Here is a 26420-nt window from a genome sequence, read left to right on the forward strand (position 1 = left end):
TATGCGGGTAGTATATATATTAATCATCTTGTACAACACCCATAAGCTCCTTATAAATACAGATACAGAGTCTTTAAATAAATACAAAACAAAATAAACATAACCGACGTGCCACTAGGTTTCTTTTTCATCTTCACTTTCATCTTCATCCTCTAATTCTGGCATAGGAAATCGTAAGATAGCTGCTACACCAGTCAGCTGATCCAATTCTGAAAAAATAAAACATTGAAAAATTTACTGCAAAATAATCATCACCTACACAATTCGTATAGCGTATAGTCGAATTTACGTAAGAAGACCCCTGGCAGTTGTTGTGGGCTGGGAGCAGCAGCTTTGTGCATCTACCTCTACCAATCACATACCACCATTTTGTAAACTACTGTTTTCACGTGCGGCTGTTAGCACTATGCAGTTGAAGCTGGCACCAGCATTGCTAACTGTCGTGGTTATCTTACATCAACCTGACTATAGCTAAATAAAACTAAATTTTTGTCACCCATGGAAATAAGTGTAATATGAATGATTATTTTCAGTGTCGTTCACAAGTCACATCTATGGCTCCTCCCTGAAGCTTCAGTCCCTTCAACAAATACATCCTGTCATTAAGTATGCTGCTTCCAGACTCCTTCAGTCACCTGAACTGTATCTTTCCTTTTTTACGTTCTTTAATGTCTCTTGAGGTCATAGTTATCACTTCAATTTGTCACCCCCATCCTCTGTAATTTTTATATGTGCTCATCTGTTCCAAAAGAAAAAAAGTTCTGGTAATTTATATATACAAGTGAACACATGGTCAGTCTGAATAGATAGGGAACAGTGTCCTCAAACACTAGGTAAGTCTTCCAAATTATTCACATTACCCAATTAGATGAACAAGAGGCTGGAAATATATTTTACTTTCAGTTCAATATATTTATAAAATAATGAAACATATTTTTAAAAACAAGGCTAGGCTACAAATCTTCATCATTTTAATTCCTCTCCACGTATGCTGCCAACATTTAATATGCTTTAATGTGTGTTGAAGTGTTTGAATTCATACAAGCTACTTATCATTATGCACAGTAATACATACAGATACACCCCATTATACGTGGATTTGTTATTTGCATTTTTACATATAAACAATTTTAGTTTTAAATCCACTGCTGTCATGCAGTAACAGTACCCTGAAGCAGTAGAGGGTTAGCGCATTTAAACACGCTTCTCCTGTCATGTTTGCGAGATGTAAATCATCAGTTCAGGTCATTAGAGCTGTGAAGCTCCACTCAGCAGTACCTGTATTAAAAATGTTGGGTAAAAGGAATGGAAGTGTGCCCATCGAGGGAAAGAAGAGAGTATGAATTTCGTATTCATTAGAGAGAGAGAGAGAGAGAGAGAGAGAGAGAGAGAGAGAGAGAGAGAGAGAGAGAGAGTTTTGGATTGTTATGAGAAAGGTAAGCGTATTGTTGACATTTAACATACTTTGGGACTTACTGAAGCCACAGCGAGAACTGTTCATGACAGTGCGAAATTAGTTCAAGAAGCTGCTCACTGTTCAACTGACTTATGTGTGGCTAGAGTGACCAAATCTAACACGGAATGGAAAAAATGCTAAGCCATTGGACCGAGCACCACAGCCAACAGCACAGGCCTCTCTCTTGAGCAGCTATTCAAGTTAAATCCAAGAGCTTGTATGAAGGTTTAATTAAAGAAGAGGGCGATCCATCACGTTTCTCAGTGAGCTCAGGTTGCTCTGACCGCTTCTAGTATCGTTTTAGTTTTCACAAAATTAAAATGACAGGAGAGGCATCTGTGGCAGACAAAGTTGGAGGCGAGTAATTTAAAATGAGGTTCAAGAAAATGTGACAGAAAAAGGCTAGACTGTGAAGTAGGTTTTCAGCCTTGATGAAATGGGCTCACTTTAGAAACAAATGCCTGGTGGCCCATCCATTTCTATTCAAGAAAAACCAGTAAGTGCCTTGATTAAGACTGCCAAGGGTCAATGTACTGAAATATGGTATCCCGGATGAGACACAAAGTTGAAATATGCTCACTATTTTTTATTTACTTAAATTTGACATATTTTGTGGCAGTGCCTTTTCCGTTAGATGTTTACAAGGCGATATTTGTCTTGGCTTCAGTTGTCTAGTGGAAGTATGATTCCACAATGCATCTTTGTCGGCTGCAGAAATGACCTGGTTCAATGTGTTTGCCTCATTTTTGGTGCTTCAAATACCATTTCTTAGAATGTGGTTTCTTCTTAAAGTTTATATAAAAAAATAGTAACATAATTCAAAATTATTTATGACGGCGACCTGCACATTGTTCTACCATCAACACACACCACGAGATCACTGCCGACTGACTATAGTCAAAGATGACTCCAGCGTCAAAAACATTTTACACAACACACAAGCTTCCACTTGTAATCAGTATCTTTGCTATTCTTCAACACATTTACTAATAGTAATCAATATGCTTTCACTCTCAAAAATATAAGTAAATTAACATATAATAAGGCAAATTATAATAAAAAAAATTCTGACAAGAAATATAAGAAAACATTTACAATTTGGTATCAACAAATCCGGTAGAAAATAACACATCTCCCAGATCCATTACAGTACCCTTCTTTTCAGAGGAAATGCTGCAGTGAACTGCAAATTAAAGCGCCTTATGTTCTGCCACTCTCAAAATCCTATAGAACTAAACGGTTGTGACAAGAGCAGATTGGGAGTTCAATGGACATAGAATAATAATTTTAGTGCATTATTGTGTGTTTCAATGTTAAATTTTTAAGTATATGATGTCAAGGCAGTCGGTCAGTACTGTTGGGCCTTCCAAGGTCTGTTTGGATGGAGTTTAATTTAGTTTATAAATTTTGCACTTAAACGTGTTTAAGGAAGAGGATAATGGTTATTTTTGGTATAAATACTACAAAACCCTGCTATTTTAAACTTAAAAATACACATAAAATGCCTCTCCATTTAAGTGAATCTGATATACATAGCGATTCTATGGAATGTAACAATTGTATCTAATAAGATATACCAGTACTTCAAAACTTTGATACTTACGTTCACCAGATACATGCATACTCGAGAAGATCTTCACATCACCTCCAGATTCTCTTACTCCATCAACCAGAGCTACATATTCTTTCCTTTGTTTAACATCTTGTATTCTGAAATTAAAAACACCATGTTCCTACATGAAAAAGCCTCATAGTTGTTAGTTTTTGAAATAAGATTGCAATATATTGTTCAAATGTCTATCAGAGGGTCTGTAGACGGTGTTTATAAGGGAAACAAACCTGAGGACAATGTTATACTAAGGGAAGGGAAATAGGTGAAGATGAGGCCATCTTTCCTAATATGTCACACAATGAACAGAAAATCTTGTTTGCAGAGTATAAAGTGAAAGTGACAAACAAGAATTACAGTATGCATTAAACCAAACCTACTGCATGTTTTTGCAGTAAAATTATATCAATTTTCAAGCCAATTCTTATCTATTGGATGATGCAGTTGTCAATAATTGCTCCATTTCCTAATCATCTCCCTTCAACATTTATCTCAGTTCAATAAAACTTTGTATGTTGTCAATATTGGTGGTGGTAAAATATTATGCATTTTCTTAGCTCAAAATAATTATTAAAAAGGCGGTCTAAGTAACCAATTGGACTGTTCGATTATCAGTTTAGTGAAAACAATTATACTACTGTCCACACTTTTACAAAGCCAACATAACACTCCTCAGCTGGAAGAAGGAAGTATGATCGTATGCTCCTTCTGGTGGACTTGCCTAAAGGAACAGCATGAAAACAAATTAGTTGGCTCGCATCATGTTTTCACTGGAAAGTAGCCCAGTTACTGTGGTTTTAAGACCACTGCAACCTAATTAATGCATTGTCTAGTATGAAAGGGACACTTTTCAAACACTACATGAATTGGAAAATCAAAAGATATATCTAAAGAGCTGTTATGCAATACAGAATACAGTTCAGTCACACTAACAGACACACTTTGATGAATATAATTTAATATCACATTACAACAAGTATAAAACAAGGCAATGAGGTAAGATTAGATACACAAAAATGTACCAGGCCACAGACCTTGGTGAGATGGCGCAACACTAAGATACTGGACTCCCATTCATTAACGCAATGGTTCAAATAGCCAACTTGTGCTTTTGATAACTGAACTATCCTACCATCACAAATACCTTGTAATACTGTCATAAATCCATTACCAGTTTTTGCTGTCACATTATCTTGCATAAAATAACTGTAGGTCTTGTTGTTAGTTTTAGTTAGATTGCAATATATTGTTCAAATGTCCATCAGAAGGTCTGTAGATGGTGTTTATAAGGGAAACAAACCTGATGACAATGTTATAGCAAGGGAAGGGAAATAGGTGAAGATGAGATGGGAGGTATACAATACTGCAAGAATAATTTAACAGTGTGCTGTAAGACCTAAGTGGAAATAAGACCCTTGCAGTGGACAACATTGTCTAAGATTTACTGAAATCCTCAGGAGAGCCAACCAAGATAAAATTATCTACCTAATGTTCAAGATGTATGGGACAGGCAAAATACAACCAGACTCAGGAAAAATGTAATACAGTAATTGCATTTCCGAAGAAGAAAAATGCTGACAGGTGTGATTACAACCAAACCACCAGTTTAACAAGTAATGGTTGGAAAATATTAACACAAATTATTTACAGAAGAATGTTATCCTTGTAGAAACCAAACTCATGGCAGACAGGTTGGGTTCCAGGGAAGAGTAGGAACATGTAGGGCAATTCTTCGCTCAGCGATGTACATTAGAAGACACGCTGAAGAAAGGCAAACCTATGTTTGTATCATTTGTAGCTCTTTTTTTCCTTTGACAATGCTAGTTAGAATACACTCATTGCAATTCTGAAGTTGCCTGGGAGAAATTATAGGTAGCAAAAGATTATTAACAACTTGCACAGAAAACGGAAAGAAAGCTGGACCAGTGTGAGTAGGGTTAGCATTCAGATGTCCGTACAAACTTAATTATGTGTGCAGTAGTTCATCCATCCTGGGAATTGAGAATCTCGTCTATTTTTGCCTGTGATTAATATCGACAATGGCAAGATTTTGGTTCCAGGAATTCCATGACATTCAAGAACCTTTCTTATTTCAAGTTTAAATTTTTTGTGTAATTTGCTATTGTAGTTTTTCATTTATTAGTTTTGGAGTTATATTAACACATTAATTAATAAAAGCTAATTAGTAATTGTGATGCACTGACATTGCTGTTCAATATAGCATTGGACGAAGTGATCAGGCAGTGGAGAGCAATAAACGAAAAAATGGGAATACCAAAGACCCATGTGGGGTAAAAGGACAACAGGGCTCAAGTGGACTGCCTAGCCTTTGCAGATGACATAGCAATAGTGAGACGGAAGAAGATGCAAAGACACAACTCGACAACTTAAGTAAGGTAGCCAGAAAGGTGGGACTGAGGATCGCCTATAACAAGACAGAGACATTAAACACCACTGCAGACTGGGAAACACCGGAAGGCACTGTGCAAATGGTGGACAAATTTAAATACCTGGGAGGATTTATAACAGGAAGGAACAGGAGCAAGGAGGGAATAACAGAGAGGATAAAGAAGATGAGGTCAGCCTTCTGCACGACGAGAGAGGTATACAACAAAAAGAATATATCCACAGAGGCAAAGATAAGCCACTACAAGGCAACAGTGAGGAATGCAGTATTATATGCTGCTGAGACGATGACACTAGGAAGAAATGGGGCAGAGCAACTAGAGGAAGAAGAGAGGAAAATGCTGAGAAAAATACTAGGTCCCCAGAGAGGTGGATGCGAAGACCTAGGGAAGAATTGTACCGGAACATGAGAACAATATCCAGGGAAATCAGACTCAAAAGGGCAAGGTTTGCTGAGCACGTAGTTAGGATGGACAGAATGACGAAGAGAGTGTGGGAAACAACAGGGAGGACAAGGGGAAAAACAGGAACCAAGTGGATTGTTAAACTTCGGAAGGACTGGTTGGAATTGGGGATCAAGGTCGAAGGAAAGGAAAATTGGAGGAACAAATATACACCGACAAATATGCCGGAGGTCAATGGCAGAGAAGAATACAGGAAAAGATTAGAATGTCACCAGTGGAGCCGCCACGAGAAACGGAAACTGAAGATCTCGGAAGAAGAGCGGGAGAGGAGAAGAGAGAGAATGAAGAGGTTCTGGGAGAAGAAGAGGAAAATGCAGTCCACGAAGGGGCTACCCGTGGTCCTCCAGAGGCCGTAACGCAAGAGGAAGAAGATGCACTGACTTTGTCTGCTCTCGTCCTCGTTGTGATTACTGGTAAAATGTGACTGAAGTCCCTGGAGAATTAAATGGTGCAGTTGGCTATAGGGCTATTGTTGTCACACAAATGTCGAATTGTTTTGTGGAATGCTTTGACAGATATTCTATAGAATACTGGAACCATACCTCAAGCAATGGAAGTGCAATCCCACATCAATTATTAGTGTTAGTTTGCTTTCAAACCTTGACAATCCTATACATGTCACAGGCATAGACTGTCAAGGAATATTTGTTAGTAGAATGAGCAGTTTGTAAATGACTTGCAATGCTAGCACCTCGTGGTGCAGTAGTTGGGTGGCCTTATGCCTGTCTCCACTAGATGGTAAAGATGTCATTTTCATAGCAACAAGGGATTTCACTTCATCCTCAGCCAATCAGCCCGAAATATTTGTACATGATACACACAAAACTTCCTCATGAATCACTTTAGCTCTTTCTAGATCAAAATCCCTAGAACAGTTCCTGAAAACTAGATCAAAATCCCCAGAATAGTTCCTGAGACTTCTGATGGATTACGAGTGCGTTCCTGAGACTTCTGATGGATTACGAGTGCAATGTAAATTTGTAATGGCAAAAAATTATTTTTTATGTGATATAATTACAAAATAACAATTTCTGGATATTATTCCTTCACTTGTAGTGTGAAACATCGCTTCCTGCTAAATTTCATGATTCTCTGTCAATGGGAAGTACACTATAGGCTATGATGAGTGAGTCTGTGACTATCAAAAAATAACCATACATTTTGATTGTATCGGCCATATCTTTTGATTGTATTGACTCAAAAGCTTAATTTTTTACACTGCCAAGGGGCCTTAGTATATGATATAACCTTCAACTTGATACCTCTATCCATTCCTGAGAAAAAGGGGTCTTAACAGGTGGACAGACAGGCATCCAGATAACAAAATTATCCTATAAGGACCCCACTTTTGCTGACTGAGGTACAGAACCATAAAAAGAGCAATTCTGGATAAACATCTCAAACCTGCACATGCTGCAATAGCCAGTTGCAGTACTGACACAAGCAACAATATCTGAACTGACCATAATTAAGTTACAGCCTCAGTCAGTGCACTGCTTTGTGATTAGATGCTACTGACACACCAGTTGGAAGTCCTAGATTCTGCTATAATTTTCACAGACTTCTTTACAAGGCCACTCCTAACTAATCTAGTTTATTTTTTTGATTCAAACCAATACACCATCTGTCACACTGGACAACAGGTGAGTGTGCGTACGGTGTCTGCAGCCTGCCTACAGACATATTAGCTCGCAAACAATGCCAGGAATGGCAACTATTAAATGTATTTATTCTACAGAAGTGTGCAGTAGGAACATTAACGTAAAACTGAATACCAAACATCTTGCAGAGCCCTCTTCAGGGATCTTGGAAGTCAAACTCGTATACCAAAACACTGAATCCTTAATCATGTTTGCAGTTAATAATAAGAGAAAATTTAAGATTAACTATAAAATTCACAACCACAATGCAACACTTCTTTCAATTAAATAACAAATCATCATCATTTCAGTGTAATCACACAAAATAGTTAGGAGTGTGTGTTGCAGCAGCCTTTCGGCGTGCCAGGTTCGTGCAGCTAACAGCAATACAGGACACAGGAATGGCATCACATCATCTCTTCAGATGAGTTAACAGTTCTATACAGCACCACAACGGACAATCTGTGTGTTGAGACTCCAAGGAGAATAAATGTTGCCAGATTTAATTCATCATCATCATACGAGATCATTATAAAGTGTCACGGTATAGGGTGCCATTGGTACATGACACAGGTAACACTGTCCGCCTGCTTAGCTGACTGGTAATGTGTCTGCCTACCATGCAGCAGGCCTGAGTACAATAATCAGCCAGATTGGAGATTTTCTCCACTCGTGGGCTAGGTGCTGTGCTCTTCTCATCATCATTTCATCACCGACAAGCACGTCGCCCAATGTGGCGTCACCCGAGGGTTGGGTTGTTTTGGGGAAGGAGACCAGACAGCGAGGTCATTGGTCTCATCGGATTAGGGAAGGACGGGGAAGGAAGTCGGCCGTGCCCTTTGAAAGGAACCATCCCGGCATTTGCCTGGAGCGATTTAGGGAAATAACGGAAAACCTAAATCAGGATGGCCGGACGCGGGATTGGACCGTCGTCCTCCCGAATGCGAGTCCAGTGTTTAACCACTGCGCCACCTCGCTCGGTGGCGTCACCTGAAATGACATGTACCTTGGCAGCCGAACTTCCCCGGATGGGGCCTCCTGGCCATCAATGCCACATGATTTTTTCATAGGTAACACATTTCTGATGTTAAGGTTGGCAGCTGTGCCCTAACTTCGAGTTCTCTGTGACGTTATCTTTCAGCAATATAATGCAACACTGCATGTTGCCATGGTGTCCTGGTGAACCTCAGCACGGAGGGTGCTCGACTGCTGCCCTTGATAGCATGTTCTTCAGACCTCTAACCAACTGAAAAACACCTAGTCACAGGTTGCTGAAAGATTGGCATGCCATTACTCGCCAGTCACTTCGAAGGATGAACTGCCAGAGTTGAAGCTGTACAAACTGACATATCCATATCAGTTCATCCCAGCTCAGTTCAGTTCAATGATCAACTGAGTGACAGTATAGGTTTTGTCAGTGGTAGCTGTTCTGGATACTAAATTTCGCACTCTGCGTCCCCCAAATAACCTGCAAATTTAGTAATGTATTCTTCCCATTATGCAGTACATGCAAAATAAGTAAAATCATTACTTTCTATCCTTCCTGGTTTTGCAAATTTAATAGCCAGTAGTGCAGCAGAATGAAGGAAGAGCAGGGTTGAAAGTCCCATCAATGAGAAGACCATTAGAGAAAAAGTGAAAGCGGAAGAGCAGAAGCTTTGTTTCAAAGTATCTGCTTTATAAATCAAACTCTCTCTCTCTCTCTCTCTCTCTCTCTCTACATCTGCGAAGGCTCTCCTACGTGATGGTTAATATGTTGTGAAACTCAGCAATGATGTCACATAAATCTTTTCAGAATAGCTAATTTTTATGCAACGAATGCCACCCGATGAATGAGTAAATTCTGTTTGCATTAATTCATTACTTACTATACACAATTAAGTCATCAATGATACTACATTTAGTAACAATCACGTATCTCCCTCTCAATATAAGTAAATTTAGTTTTTCTTCCACCAATGTGTGTACAAGACAATGGTTCATAGCCTTTTACACTAACTTGATACAGTACCCAGGCAAAAATGTGTGTTCACCAGTCCCAATGATGTGACATCTCTATCCCCCATCCACGAAATCTATACCATGGTGGGTTCCATAGCTTACGTTCCACCAGATCCCCCTGGCAACTGACACACGTGCTCCAATGTCCAACAGTATTCACCAATTCTTCTTCCCCACTATCCCCTGACTGCACAATCCCTCCTCTGCATACAACTTCACAGCATCTTATTTTACTGCCACTGTGCTGACCTCTGCATCTACTTCCACTGCTCACGATTGGCAACACAGCTTCCATACATTCCCCATCTCTCCACATCTGTAACACCTTATATTCACTGAAAACACTGTCCGTCTAGCTTGCAATCCAGTTGACATGTCAATTTCCTAGGATTCTACTGTCAATCTGTCAGCTGTGCACAAATCAACTGGAACCACTGACTTAACACTCCTTGAAATTTCCGAAGGCAAACCTCACATCAAGTCCCCTCTGCTCAGCCTCACGTAAAATTACTTCATTCACCATAGCATTTTGCCCCAATTTGTATGTCCAACCACTGATCTTCCTCATTCCATCCACTAATTCTTCTATTGATTCTGTATGCCTCTTTCTTACCATGCACAACTGTTCCCTAAAATGTCTGGCACTATTTCGTTCTGTTGACCTTTGAAATAACCCCTTTTTTTTAAATTCCCCAAACATCCTAGCTCCCTTGAGAGCCTCCGTATAGCCCGCGTAAGTTTTTTTCTTCTTCAATTAATTTTGCTGCTGTCAAAAATTCTATATCAGACCAACCTTCTATCTCTGCCAAATTCCTAACATCCTCCATAAATGCTTGCACATTCTCAGCTGATTTACCAGAGAAAGGAGCAACTAAGCTTGCGACTGACAAATCTACATTTTCCTGTGGCAACTGGGCTTCTACTAAACCATGCAACTTTCTTTTAGCTGCTGTCAATTGTGCTAACCTTTCCGACAATAAATGAACTGCCTCCTTGCTTTCCAGACTCTGCTGAAGCCTTACCCTTCGCGACACACATTTTTAAGACTAACAACTACAAGAGATACAAAATAAAATACATTCACTTAATTCTTGCTTCTAATCATTAGCAGTTTTCATTTTCAGCACTGTCTAACAATATGCCTGTAACAATTACACATGAAACACATTACTGATATCAGTTCTGCACATGGTGCTGAATGACCTTCCAAGTTACACTGAATACAAGTACTAGACAATCGTGATCTCCATTAACCCGTAAGTGCGATAAATTCACTGGCTCCTTATTTTTAACTAAATTTTTAACTAAATTCACAGCAGTAGTGCTCCTTTTCCACGACCAAGACATTTTGACAATAACAATTATATTTCTTACTCACTGTACTGTAGGCTCAGACGTTCTGCTGAAAAAGCAATGTCAATACTCCGACACCAATGAAGGTGCCTGATGGATATGGAATGAAGGGGGACACCATGCAGTACCAGTCACACAGCCAGAAGTTCCCAAACTGCTTTATTAACGCTCCCTGCCAGAGTTTGATACACGAAGCAGCTGCTTGGCTGAGGCATCTAGTGCCCCCTGTGGCTTCTCATCCAGCAATGCTGACAAGAGCATAGCACTGGCCGAGCAGCGGCTCATGACTCAATCACCTCTGTCAGTGACGACTTTGTTCTCGTTTGCCTCGGCTAACAATGGCCACAAGTGTGGTGGTGTGATTCGTGCACACAGTGCTGTCCAGCAAACAGTGAGTGGGACATGTAATGGCAGTGACCCACTGCCCCGCATTAATGGCCAGCAAACTGCTTCCCTCGGCCCATCCTGCCCCGATGTGGTGGTGGCTCCAACCCCTGTGGTTTCAGAGCAGACTGCCCTGTTGCAGTGCCAAACTGTGGTCCACAAACAGTATTCCAAATGGCACCCAAGTAAAGCTGTGATATGAGACAAGTGACTTAAGCATAAAGTGGCTAGTTATTTATATGCTTTTGAGCTGCACTTGCTTGGACTTTGCTGTGTCTTGTGGCACATATGCTAAATACTACAGCAGCTACCAGTAGATAGTGCTGTGTCAACTGTTTCCACACTCTCCCCAAGTTGGATCGCCTCGCAATGTCGTAACAGGCACATGGTCTTTTGTATGGCAAAACACCTACATTCACCTGCTCCTGGCGTTGCTGCACTATAGTTCCTACTCTGTGCATGCCTGACCAAATATTGTCATTGTGCTAAATAACATAATGAGCAGGATTCTGTATCATTGCACCATCAGTTAGCAACTTCCCTTGAATGCACAATACCAGCATTTTGTAAAGAGTTTCTGTGTGGGACGAGCTAGGACTACAATTTACGTCACTTTTCATTAAACTTAGTAATGAAGGGGAATGTGTAAACCAAATCAACTGTTATATTACTAAGAGACTTTAAAACATAGACAGTAAGAACTGCTTAGTTGGCTTATTCTTCTCCTACAACATTTTCTCTCACCTTCCCACTTTTTCTGTGTAGACAAAGTAGCTGAAGTACAGTAACTGAATCAAAACAAACTGGAAACTTACCTAAAAAGTTTGTCGGATATTAGCAATGTCTCAACTGCCTGTGCTTCATTTGCTTTTTCAACATGTTTTTTGCCATAGAATGCTTTTGCAGGTTCTGTCTGCAACATTGTGTAGAAAGATTCCAGAACTCTGACTTCACCACTTGCCTTAGTATCGGCCATCTTAGCGGCAACAGCAGGGTCAGTGAGAACCTCTAAAATATACAGGGATAAAAATACAAGCACAATTAGTACCAAATCATACATATGGTCTATGTAAAATGAGCACTGAAAGTTATAGTATGTCATGCACCAGTACAGTACTTGATAGAACATGAGGATAAACTTACTAGCTTTTCTCATCTAGGAAGATAACAAATATGTAGTAGGTATGTGATATTAATTACCTCTCACAACTGTACAGGACATTCTACTGGATATAAAGCGATTAATTAGTTATTCACAGAAGAGAAATAAATGTTTAATATAACATATCCAAATTGGAAGACCCAAAGACAACATAAGTTTAAATTGTCTAGGATTTGCTGATGACCTTGCTTTCTTGTCCAACAGTATTCAGGAAACTAAACAAGTTATCTCACTAGAGTAAATACCACAGAAAATTGGTCTTGGAATATCCTTCGAAAAAACAGCCATCATGTTAACTGACCCACCACTCATAAACCAAATTGCTATAGGAAACCAAGAAATGAAAATTATAGATAAATTTAAATACCTGGAAGAAATCATAACATGTAACCTCAATGAAAAGCCAACATAGCATAACAGAATAAACAAACTGATTAGAGCACAATACATCACCAAGAACACCTACAACAAAAAGAGCCTGTGAAAAGCAACAAAATTAAAACACTACACAACAGTCACTCAACCAAAAATAACATGCGCAAGTGAAACCGTCTTCAATACAACCAACACTGCACAAATAGACAAAATACTAAAAATAGAGAGAGAAGAATCATCAGAACATGCATCAACAAATTGTACCAGAAAGAAGGACACTGGAGGGTAGCTACAAATGAAACAGTCTCCAAGGAAATAGAACCGGTAATGAGTACAACCAGGAAGAAACCCATTTCATTTTCCGGACATCTAATCAGAACACCAGAGAACAGGATCAGGAGAATAGAAAAATTGTGGTATAGTAAGTGCAACATTAAGTGGATTACAGAAAGCAAGGAAGATGTGGACGAGCTACAGGTTACATTGGAAGACCTAAGAAACAAAACTGACAAAATCTGGAAACTCACAGACAAACAAACCAGACTGCAAATGAGAATTAACAAACAGACAATAAGAAGGGTGATTTCCGATGAAGAAAAAAAGATGAGATCCAAGAGAACAAAGACGTACTGGGCTGACAGGAAACTGAAAAATTCCTTGTATTAAGTTGGCTAGAGTGGGCCAATGAAGGTCATAAAACGTAAATAAATAATAACATATCTGTTGAAACTTCACCACTGAGGAACTACCAAATTTACAAAGTACATTTGACTTCCAAACATAATTGACACTGGTCAAGATGTCCTAGTGATTAGCCATGGCAGAGAGCTGCTACTATCAAAGTGCCTATTACCAATCATTTTTCAAATTAAGCACTCTTTAAATTGACCAATAAATAGTAAATATTGACAGTCATATCATGTGCTACAATGCATACAGCTCTTGCATTAATAATGGGACAACCCCCTCTCTGGAGTTTTGCAGGCAGTATTGTGTGCTGTTATAAGGACAGAAGGAAGGCTAATGCATAAAATTCTGTCGAGATTATTAGAAATTGAGCACAAGTTTGGGTTGCACAAAGATAGGATAGGGATTGGGCACTGGACTTTTTGAAGAAACCAATTTGACATTTGTCTGAAATTATTTAATGAAATCATAAATCCAGAAGACCAGATGAGGCTTAAAACACTGCTCCTAGTGCATGCAAGTCAAATGCTTTAACTCTCACATTCATTGCATTAATTCTATTCACTGTCAATAATGGTGATGAGTAATACAACAATTCTTAATGTGAAAGTCAGACCTGAATCAAAAGTCAAACAATGAAAAATCCAGGATGAAATCATGACAATATTATGAAAAGGATAGACTGCTTCTTGCCATATAGCAGAAATGGGGAATCACAGATAGGGGTAACGCACAGACTGCCACCAAGTAAGCTCCGAATTACACCACACACACACACACACACACACACACACACACACACACACACACACACACATTCACATTCGCATTCATGCAAACACAACTCGCACACACGACCACTTTCTCTGGCTACCGAGGCTAGACCAGACTGACCTTGGCAACCAGACACACTGATCGTGTGTGTGTGGTCTTGTCTAATTTGGACAATGCCTTTTGGCCAAAAGCTTACTTTATAAAAGTCTTTTCATTGTGCCTGCCTGCAATTCAACAGCTCCATTATATGGTGAGTAACAACATAGCCTTTTCATAACATTGTTAATTACATAAAATTAAATTATGACAGCAATTCCATTGTCAGCCTATAGTTGTACACTTTCATATAAATATCTTAAAAACTGATATTTGATTACACTTCAGAAACTGAACCAAAGTCTCAATAGGTAATAGCACAAGAACCCAAAAACTGCAACTTTTTAAGTTTCATTTATGAAAAAATAGATAGAATTTGTCCAAACCTGTTGTCTGCAAAACAAGACAAGCTTACTGTCTCATTCACTAAAAATTTACATTTACCCTCTGTTTTTTACACTCTTTTTCTAAATAAAGCAAGCCATGTTTCCAACATTTTCACATTTCTTTTGCTTTCTATGTGCATTTTGATTTAGCCCCCTGTGCTGGTAAGTACAGTGTTCATTTTGCGCATCTACTGACAAACAGTCTTAGATCATCTGGTGGACTGGAATTAGCTTGAAGTCAGTGACTGTTAATTCCATTCATATAACAGGCATCTAGTATCAAAACTGACCATGTCAATGAAGGCATATTTTTCAATATGGATGAAAAATCTCTACAGACACAACGATGGGCACATACATTTTTCTTTCATAGTTCCATCCTTAATGGTTTAATATTTAAATTCTACTGTTTATTGAAATCTCATAAGGATCACATTTTTTTAGTTAATTTAAGTTTAGACTTGGCTTTTTTTTAATTTTATATAATTTTACTCTCTTTAAATTCCAAAGTCTTGAGGAAAAAAGCATTTAAATGAAAATAACATGACAATGTAATTACTTTTCTTTAAAAAAATCTCAAAATAAATTGGTCAATAAATTACTAAGAACATCTAAAACTGAGGCGAATACAAAATAGGATTTCTCTCACTAAAAGTCTGTAGTTAACTTAAATATTGAACACAATAAAAAGAAAAGATCTGCAAATAATCAAGTATGTTAATAGAATTATTATTATTATTATTATTATTATTATTATTATTATTATAATAACAGACACTGTTCACGTATATTAAGTAATACTGTTGGTGTAGGTCTCAATTCGCTCCCATTTAGATTACAATATCAGGGAGCTCGTGTGAATCACTGATGCAAACTTTGGAGACTGTGTTCGAACTCTCATTACCTGTGCAAGCTGGTTCATTAGCTAATATTATTGTTTTATATAACTGCAATGACTAAAGATCTTCCCATGTTGGGATAATGTGTTTATGCAGGAGATTTTTTATGTCTTTTGTTTCAAAGACAGGTAGAGTAATGTCTCTGATCACTGTGTGAGTGTCATTTGAGCCAGCAATTTTCCTCTTTTACACAGACTTTGGTACTTCCAATACCATAATTGTAAAATAGCTCCTCTTTTAGACACACACGCTTTTGTGCCTTCTCTCTTTTCTTCATAATAATTCTTTTGGTCTTAGCTATGGAAAATGCCACTGACAAGGGAACCTCCCCATCGCACCCCCCTCAGATTTAGTTATAAGTTGGCACAGTGGATAGGCCTTAAGAAACTGAAGACATATCAATCGGGAAAACAGGAAGAAGTTGTGTGGAACTATGAAAAAAATAAGCAAAATATACAAACTGAGTAGTCCATGCGCAAGATAGGCAACATCAAGGATAGTGTGAGCTCAGGAGCGCCGTGGTCCCGTGGTTAGCGTGAGCAGCTGCACAACGAGAGGTCCTTGGTTCAAGTCTTCCCTAGAGTGAAAAGTTTCCTTTATCTGTCCGTTAGTTCATTGACATCTCTGTTCACTGTAATAAGTTTAGTGTCTGTGTTTTGTGACCGCACCACAAAACCGTGCGATTAGTAGGAGAAAGGATGTGCCTCTAATGGGAACCGAAAACATTTGATCGCAATGTCATAGGTCAACCGATTCCTCCACAGGAAATCACGTCTGATATATTCTATATGACACTGGTGACGGCATGTGCGTCACATAACAGGAATATGTTGTCGACCCACCTAACTTGTACACTTGGCGAATGGGTAAAAAGATTCTTCTACCTTGCCTGATTTAGGTTTTCTTGGGGATGTGATAATCACTCCCAAAAAAGTGATGAAAACATAAGAGTTTGTCACATAAACTGCAACAAATGAATGCAACAGTTTCACAGTCGCACAGTTTTCCCTGTGCTCTGTCAAAACATATGTTTTTAACATTTTCAAATTTTTCCTTGTGTAGACTGTCAAATCCTGCATATGTCCAAGCAAATCTGAACATGTCTTGGAATTTTGGAGGGAGAAGTTGATTATGTGTGAGTGCCTGAACTTTGATAATTGTCTGAAAATAAAAAATTAAACTTTTCACTCGAGGAAAGATTTGAACCAAGGACCTCTCGCGCCGCAGCTCCTCACGCTAACCACTGGACCACAGCGCTCCTGAGCTCACACTATCCTTGATGTTGCCTATCTTGCACATGGACTACTCAGTTCGTGTATTTTGCTTATTTTTTCATAGTTCCACACAACTTCTTCCTGTTTTCTCGATTGATCTGTGTTCAGTTTTTCAAGGCCTATCCACTGTGCCAACTTATAACTACATCCGAGGGGGGTGCGATGGGGAGGTTCCCTTGTGAGAAGGAAGCTTCATTACATCAGCACTTTATAAATCTGGAGGTTTCATCTATTGATGCACTCTGAACAGTACACATGTTGCAATACACAATAATGACAAAATACAATCACCAAGGAAATAGGATTGCTTTCATGTCAATCACAGCTACACAGATACTCTGCAAGCCACTGTACAGTGCATGGTGGAGGGTACCCTGCACCACTACTAATTATTTTCTTTCCTGTTCCACTTTGCAAATAGAGCAAGACTTTGTAAGAGCACTAATTTCTCATATCTTATCTTCGTGGTCCTTATGTGCAGTGTATGTTGGAGACTGCAGAAAGTTCTGCAGTTAAGTTCCAAATTCCAGTTCACTGAATTTTTTCAACAGTGTTTCTCAAAAAGAACATTACCTCCAGGGATTCCCAATTGAGTTCCTACAGCATTTCTGTAATGCCTGCATGTTGTTCGAAACTACAGCATTTCTGTAATGCCTGCATGTTGTTCGAAACTATCTGGTACGGATCCCCAACAGTAGAGCAGTACTCAAGTAGATGTAGCACTATCATCCTACATGCGACCTCCTTTAAAGGTGAAACACACTTTCCTAAAATTCTCCCAGTAAACCGAAGTCAACCATTCACCTTCCCTACTGCAATCCTCACATGCACGTTTCATTTCATACTGCTTTGCAACTTTATGCTCAGATATTTAAATGGCGTGACTGTGTTGAGCAGGACACTACTAATACTGCATCCGAACCTTACAGATTTTTTTCTGTTCATTCACATTAACTTATATTTTTCTACATTTAGCTGCGTTTCATAACACATGGTACGAAGCCCGCAAATGTGGGAATTAGTGCAAAAGATTGGCAGAATATAACAAATTGCCTACTGATATGGTCACATTATTGTGTAATGTGACAACACAAAATTCCATACAAAAAAAAATGCAGTGACATGAGGACCGTTGCTCATTCCTGGACATGACCAGTTATGAATTCACTGGTGCAAAACTTGGCCCATTCTGTTGCACAATCAAGAATTCAATGCTCTGTGACACAAAGATGTGGCTGATTTTGACGCAGATTCTAGTTTTACCTGATAGTGATGTACTTTAAACTGAAAACTTGAACTCATTTTTGAAAATTTTGAGATTTGGCCAGTTTTGATACTAGACGCCTCATATCCTGAATTAGGAAAAATCAACAGTTTTTTAACTCCAAGTCATTTCAAAGTGAATAGAATCATCTTGGCAAAATTTCCTAAACCCAAGATCTATTACATCAGCCCCTCCTGTACTCTCAAAAGATTTCACTCACATTCTGGTGTAACACTTGTTACAGATAATAACAAAATACAGCAGTAATCAAGCGATGTGCAAGTTTGTGAACTAAAAATTAAATACTAACAAGGCAGAGAACTGATGGTAAAAGTGAACTCACTTTACACTGATTTCACAAATAGACTATTTATTTTCCCAAATCTCCATGTAAAGGAGGATCACATTGTGCACAGGGAAGGTGACACAATAACAGAATATGTGTAAGTATGTAATACACAAACAACTGAATGAGTTATTGCTTTTTTTTTGAGAAACCACGTCAGCATTCAACTCAAGTGATATAATAGACCATTGCAGACAGGTAAAAATGGTTACAATGGAACTGAATCTGGCTCTTCTCAAAAATGAGTCATCTGCTATCACTGCAAAACATACTACGCAAGAGAGCTAAGCCAACAAGGCATTGCATCTTTCACTTGATCTATTACCCCTATTTCAACATTAATAACTACCTGGTTTCATTCTAGATCTTACCACACTGACTCAATTTTTTGCCTATTCTAATTATTGAAGAATCTTGTGGGTGGATGGCTGACATTAATTTTGCTTTCACACATCTTATTTTTCAGTCAACGGTAGGGACAACAGTGCTGAATTATTTATTTGTACGAAGAATACTGGATGATAAAAAAAAGGCAAAACAACATAATTCTTGATGAATGAGATCAGACAAAAGAGAAAATTCCATTGAAAGTCACTCCTATTTTCATTATAATCTGAAAACACCGAGTGCGATGGAAGTGAATTTCATCTAAACATTACAGTTTTCAAGTAACTCACTTACCTGAAGCCCAAATCTCTTCCTACTGGTTCCTGTCAATGTGATCATCAAATATTTCTTAAATACACAGATGATTCTACTCACCTCTCAAGGAATGCTTGAAGCCACTTGATGAATGAACAAGCATAAATTTGCTTTTATTTTCTAACAACATTTTGTTATCAGTTTTTACTGCTTGTTGGAACATATATTCATAGAACTGGTCTCTGACAAATCCTGGACTTGCTATCAAAACACATTTTACAATATCGAAGTTGACGTGACGAAGAATTCCCTGCATCACACTTTCAAAAAATCTTGCCATACCCTGGAAATATTTAAGAAAGTTTTACACATTCCATGTTTACCAAGTTACCGTTAAAAAATAATCTACGTAAATATTATAACACCAATCAAAAATTTTCAGAATCTGTGTCACAGTACTATGTAAAAAGGAGAAATTAAACACTAAATGGCATCTATTGTATATAACAGTAATGGAAATTGCAGGGTGAAGCAATACATAAAATACGGGAAAGGCAACCACTCACCTATAGCAAATCAATGCATGGAACACACACACACACACACACACACACACACACACAAACAAACAGAAAACAGTACTCACAGTAGCTTTACAGTACTAGCTCTTAGTCTAACAAAAGTACATACATTCAACAAACAACCAAACACACACCCCAATGTACATTCCCACCTCAATTTCTTTTCACAATAGCTGATTATCATGCATGAATAATGGCACTAACTGCTTCTTCCTAACTAGTTATTTATACCTTCATTCCTAACCACTTACATATACATACCTCAAGCCTACATATATTCTATTTGTCCAGTGCCTCCTTATGAACAGCCTCACAGCTTATTCACTGTACTTACTTTCTCGTGTTGCTGTACATTCCCTTTTCTTTTCCGTGGTATGCTTTGATCAATTTTTGCCCGTACCAAAGTCATCGTGGCTGTAATAAGGCAAATATGAGCCAGCCCCTCTTGCATAACTACCGCTGCCACATCAGCGTTCTGTAAGTAAAGTAAAAATCACTTTGGCATATTGTATCTTTATTGCAGTCAGTGAAAACAGTGAACTGTAGTAACCATACAATGCTTACATACCTGTGTAGGATCACAAGCAATATTAACTCTTTCCAGTGATACAGAATCCCATTCTGGCTTTGAAAGTGTGAATTTTCTGTTCACTTCAAGATCCAGGGTATGGTAGGCTCCCATCTGTGATTAAAAGACAAAAAGGAAATCCATGAGAAACCAATAAGTTCTACCAATATGTAAATCTCTCATCATGTTGTACAAGATAAAATGTCATCAACAGATACAGAGGAAACTTTATAGCCTAAAGAACTGGCAGTACCACCAATGAACATGTGCTGAATCAGATTCAGAGAATTGGTGACTGGTGTATGGACTGCCAGTGGCACATAACGCAAAAGAATGTAACAAATCGTGCAAGAGCAGCAAAGAGGTCTATTATTCTCAATTAAACTGTTGGTGACATATACTGTAAACAGCAACAACCTAAGATACGAGGCCTGTCTAAAAAGTATCCAACCTTTGGTCAGAAGAAATATTTTGAATACCTATGGGGTTGGGACCCTAATCCCCTTCCAAGTAGGTAGGCCCCTTGCACTTGCACACACTTAGCCCACCGATCCTTCCACTGCTGGAAACACCTCTGGAAGTCTTCTCTTGGAATAGTGTTCAGCTCTGTCATCGTGTTCTGCATTATCTCTTCTCTACTCTCAAAACAGGATCCTTTCAGTGGCATCTTCAATTTTACTCACTCCAACCTCTTGGGCAATCTCCCGCACAGTCAAATGACGATCTGCTATCACCAAATTTTGAACCCTCTCAACAAGAGCTGCACTCTGAGCAGTTTGGGGCCTGCCAGAACACTGGTCACTCTCCGCTGATATGCAGCCACTTTTGAATCAATCGAACCGAACCACTCCTTAATTTGTGTTACACCCACCGCACCTTCTCCCAACACCTGCTGAATCTTACGAATTGTTTTGCTTTGAGAATCACCAAGCTTTTGACAAAATTTGATGCAGTATCTTTGCTCAATACGTTCAGTCATCTTGAGAGAATCGGTAAACCGACGAACACGTTGTGTAGCACCTCACTCAGCGACCGAAAGGCAGCGACTGGGAAGGGACAAAATTCACACATGAGCATAAATGTCTCTTCCTTTACTGTGTACAGTGACGCTGCGCTATCGTCTCTATTTTGCACAGGAAAATCAAAGGTCGGATACTTTTTAGACAGACCTCATACATAGGGGATAACAATCTGGAGTGATGTAAAGTGAAATGACCATCATACGCAAATGGAACAGGCAATGGGAAGAAACAACAATGGTACAAGAAGTACCTCCCACCACACACTGTTTGGTATATTGCATTGTATAGATGTACAGAGTGATTTTGCTATATGAGGACAAACTACAGGAAACAATCCCTGAGAGAATAAGGAGCAAAAAGAAAGGTCATATGGACACATGGCCAGAAATGTGTTTCAAGGGAGGTACACTCAGTTGAAAAAGGTGATAAGTCTTTGATAGAATAGATTTCAATAACTGATATCACACATATAAACACTTCAGATAATTGGGAGTGTTCTGTCTGTATTAGTTTCAGTCCACACTTACGAGGGTAGTGAGCTGGAGTACCATCATGTACTAGCCACATTATCCTTTGTACCATGAAAGGCACGTCCGCCAGCAGGGAAGGCAGGGTGACCAGTAGGAAGCGCAGATAGGCCTCGCCTGTGAGGCATTGAGAAAGGATGACTGGTCCCACAAGAAGATCACCAATAATCCCCCCCCCCACACACACATTGAGGCTGAAATACTGCTGATGGTTCGCTGTCACCGTGGAATCTCTGTAGCCTATAGGTGGGTTCTGATAATATCACCCTCATACAGATAGCCTCCTCTACCAACAGGATTGATGACAGAAATCCCGCCACAGTGCTGGCCTGTGTGATGAACCAATGACAAAACCATAACCACGGCAGTAAGTTTGTATGTAATAAAGCAAATGCAAAAATACATAATGCTACATTCACTCTTCTTGTTCAAGCATTTTCACCTACCTGATGGACACACACACACACACACACACACACACACACACACACACACACACACACACACACACACACAATTAGAGATATCCAAACAGTGCACACTCCACTGTACAGTGAAAGGCTCATTCTGAGTAGTTACCAATTTACAGAAAAGGTAAAGCTGTCATCAACATTAAGGTTGGTTTGAACACAGTGCTTTATAAGCATGGTCCTATTGGAGGTGGTACGCCATTTCCTAACTCCAACCTTTGAAAACAAACATGAACAACTACAAGAAACTTCTTTTTTTTACGAGGTTAGCAGTTTTGGTCTGTTTTATACCATCTTCAGACCTCGCACCATGCCGGCAGGCGGTCGCAGTTAGCATTTGTGAAGTTGTAGCACCTGCTCCATTCACTGCCACCGTCTACCAGCATGGTGTGAGGTCTGAAGATGGTCTAAAACAGACAAACTGATAACCTCATAAAAAAGAAAGTTTCTTGAAGGTGTGACTCTTCACATTCATTTTTAAGTAATAAAAAACCGCTGTTCTCCAAGAAAACTGTTTCAACCTTTGAACTGTCAGTTATAGGAGGACATGCACTTCAAAATGAACTTCGAACTATGGTGCAACTTGGGGTTGAACTTTTAGCGAGATTCTTTACTACAGGTTGTGTGGTGGTTTATATTGGAGGTCTGTACGACAGATGAAAATGTTATACTCTTTCATCACATACAATCTAACATTACACATTTTAATTCTCTATAGTTGTAATTCATTAGTTTTACAAAATCATTTCTTGAGAGGCTTCCTATATAAAGTTTCTGACCACTTTCCTCCCCATTCATCAGCCCATATTAATTTGGTTCTGTGTATCACAGTGCTTCGCCGGACACTGAGTTGGAGAAGTTCTGCTGTCTAGTAATTTGTTTCCTTCTCCAAACCAGCTACAGAGACACATCAGTTACACCTCACGGTTAGAATACATTTGGAAGAGTAGTATGATGATAGGTTTTTAACTTTCTGCAGATCACTGGTAAATATATCTGTGTGTGTGTGTGTGTGTGTGTGTGTGTGTGTGTGTGTGAGAGAGAGAGAGAGAGAGAGAGAGAGAGAGAGAGAGATGTTTGGCTCTTAAAAGTGCTGTTGTGGGGTCGCTGCATGTCTTTTCGCCGTGAGAGATCTAGTTCAGCCTCCATTTGTGTAGACTTTTAGCCGTCCTGGTGTGCAGAAGCTGACACCCTCCGCACAGCGGCCTCATCTCTCGTATATCCTGTGGCTGAATATTGCGCACCTGTCTGGTACAGGAGCGTGCATGCCAGTAAGATTGACATTCAGCTGGATGACTCCGCGAGAACTGTAACGGGCACCCTGAGATCAACCCCACTACCTTGGTTGTCTGCTCTCTGTAGAGTCACCCTACCACATTTGAGACGACAAGAAGCAGCAACCCACGAACAGGAAAAGATTAATAATGTAATGTTTTCCCATAGGCTACCCACCCAGGAAATACTGCTCAAACCATCCTGCACGTGTCTCAAATGAAGAAAACCATTCTGGATAGCTCGATAACCCAAACAAACAAACACACACACACACACACACACACACACACAAACAAACTTGCTGCCTCAGAGATTTATTTTGTGAGTCAATACATGTTGGCTCAAAGGTTATGTACTAGATAATAACTTTCCTTATTTCTTACGAGAGCACACTTTGAAATGTTGCCATTAAAATTCACTTCTTGGGTGATAAATGCCTAGGAGTAATCCTTAAGGAAATGGATCTTGTACCATGGACATCTGAGGCATTTCTAATAGAATGAGGACATTAATACAGGGCTTGTTTAAGTGATTAGAAAACATTGGGTTGATTCAATAACTCCACACAAATTAGGGTAAAAGTTAATAGTGAACATCATCTCTCCCCTTTGCAAAGCTTGTCCACTACCTAATAACAGTTTTCTGAATTTACCTGGTAGGTTTAGTTTTTATGACAAAATGTGTTTAAACAGGAATGAATGTAAACTACAACCTTTATTTGGAATTTTTATTCATTGTCTTTGCCAATACACAACCGAATTATCACCTTTCAAGCTAGCCTATGACTAGCACTACACTACAAATCAGGCCAGCACCACAACCAAGATTTCATGGTTGGTCCAATATAACACTCTGGCCTAATTCCGAGTAAATGAGCAATAATACTTAAAGGCTTGTAGGATACTACACCATGCACTGTGCAATGGCTTGCAGTGTGTGTATGTAGACAGAGAAAAAACAATATACAGGGTGAGCACAAAGTCTAGCATCGACTATAACAATTTATTACAGAATAACCGTTTGACATAATGAGTTACATTTGATGCCATTACATAGGTTAGTGTTAACAGTTTTTTTAAGACCACTTATGTTAGTAAACCTCAACGTGTACTCCCTTGGTAGCTTGGAGAATATCGAGGCGGTATTCCAGTTCTCAACAGGTGTTTTGTAACATGCGTTCTGTCACAGTACCCGCAGCAGCTTGTATCCTAGCCTTCAGTTTGTCGACGTCAGCAACTGGTGCGACGAAGACTCTGTCCCTGATATAGCGCCCCCCCCCCCCCCCAAAAAAAAGTCAAGGGACGTGATTTCCTGGATGAAACACTTCCGGATCGGTGCATTGGCAGGAACGTTCCAACACCCTGGCTTCCCCGCTCTCCAGACATTACGCCCCTTGACATTTTTTTTCTGGGGCTATATCAAGGACAGGGTCTTCGTCACACCAGTTGCTGATGTCAACAAACTGAAGGCTGGGATACAAGCTGCTGTGGGTACTGTGACAGAACACGGTACGAAACACCTGACGGGAACTGGAATATCACCTCGACATTCTCCAAGCGACCAAGGGAGCACACATTGGGGTTTAATAAAGTAACTTGTCTTTAAAAAAAGCTGGTAACACTAACCTATGTAATGGCATCAAATGTAAATTATTATGTCAAACGGTTAATCTGTAATAAATTGTTATAATCAGGGCAAGACTTTGTGTTCATCCTGTATAACATGCACTGCAAAACTGGAGAGTAGACAGTATGCAACAATATTCAGTTGACAACCAAGTTCACATTAAGCCATCACAAAATAAGCTTGGTGGGGGGGGGGGGGGGGGGCGGCGTGGGGGAGGCACAATAACACACTAGCCACATCATTTGAGCAAACCACTTTATGTTTGTGAAATGCTTAGCCTATGGAATTTATGTGATTGCGTAATACTTGGGTACATTCTGTGCATTTGTAAAACTTAAAAATTTTGCAGGGTTTATGACCTAGTGAGCTAAAGAAATATTATTACACTATGGTTAGAAATAACAACTTCAGGATTGATCTCACATTCCCACAAGCGAGAGAAGTGCACTGTGTTGGATCTGAATACATTTAACTTACCTTGACATACTGATTTTCTTCCACATTTCTGCCTTTCAATCTTAGCATACATGCTTGAGTATCAAAATCGATGGCCTCAACGCGAATTGTTAGAGTTGTTCGAACCCGGTTACTTGTGGATGATCCTGTGGAGGACTCTGTCTGCACTTTCCTGTCAAACAAAACTGTCATTGACGAACAATACTCTATGTGCATATGATACCAATCGTAGAAGCTGACACATACCTTATTGTTGAAGCTCTCACACAATCTCCCTCGCTGATTAGGTTATATGCGTGCCACATGTCCTCCGTCTCCTCCGGAATAAGGGAAACACTCCTTTTTTTATCAAAAATAAAAGTGATGTTGAGTGACGTTAAACATATTCGCACAATACTTTAATTTTTTCTTCTGTGGTGTAACATAACACGAAAATCTATACATACCCTTCTCCATCCTTGTCAACACTTTTGTGGACTAGTTTCATTTCGTTTTTGTTTTTTTCTCGAGCATTTCCAAGTTGCAAACACGTCTCACGCACGACACACTCATTTTCATAACAGCGTCTACCACACTTTCACTTACACCAGCATTGACCGGAAGCAACGAAAATCTAGTTGTGCGGAAGGTTCTCAGCTCTGCCACCTGACGGCGAGATGACTAAGCATCAGTTGACA

The 26420-nt window shown here is 39.3% G+C and overlaps 1 protein-coding gene across 1 annotated transcript; it reads right to left on the reverse strand.

Moving 5' to 3' along the window:
• Positions 1-26394, reverse strand: LOC124714186 (protein pelota). Its single transcript, XM_047243001.1, has 9 exons — positions 26190-26394; positions 25990-26082; positions 25765-25915; positions 20368-20481; positions 20134-20274; positions 19339-19561; positions 12129-12321; positions 3060-3166; positions 1-209 (listed from the first exon to the last, which is right to left on the reverse strand). The coding sequence occupies exons 1-9, from the start codon at positions 26228-26230 to the stop codon at positions 115-117; spliced, it is 1158 nt and encodes a 385-aa protein (XP_047098957.1). The 5' UTR covers positions 26231-26394; the 3' UTR covers positions 1-114.
• Positions 26395-26420: the final 26 nt, after the last annotated feature.

Source organism: Schistocerca piceifrons, chromosome 1 (genome assembly GCF_021461385.2).
Source record: "Schistocerca piceifrons isolate TAMUIC-IGC-003096 chromosome 1, iqSchPice1.1, whole genome shotgun sequence".
Taxonomy (NCBI): domain Eukaryota; kingdom Metazoa; phylum Arthropoda; class Insecta; order Orthoptera; family Acrididae; genus Schistocerca; species Schistocerca piceifrons.

Bases quoted from the DNA above. Each gene is read 5' to 3' on its own strand.
- LOC124714186 (XM_047243001.1), bottom strand. From the start codon at position 26,230: ATGAAACTAGTCCACAAAAGTGTTGACAAGGATGGAGAAGG. The intron at 19,562-20,133 runs GTAAGTACAGTG...AAATATTTCCAG, and splicing joins ATGTACAGCAACACGAGAAA to GGTATGGCAAGATTTTTTGA. The intron at 12,322-19,338 runs GTGAGTAGAATC...TGTATATTTTAG, and splicing joins CTTCAAGCATTCCTTGAGAG to AGGTTCTCACTGACCCTGCT.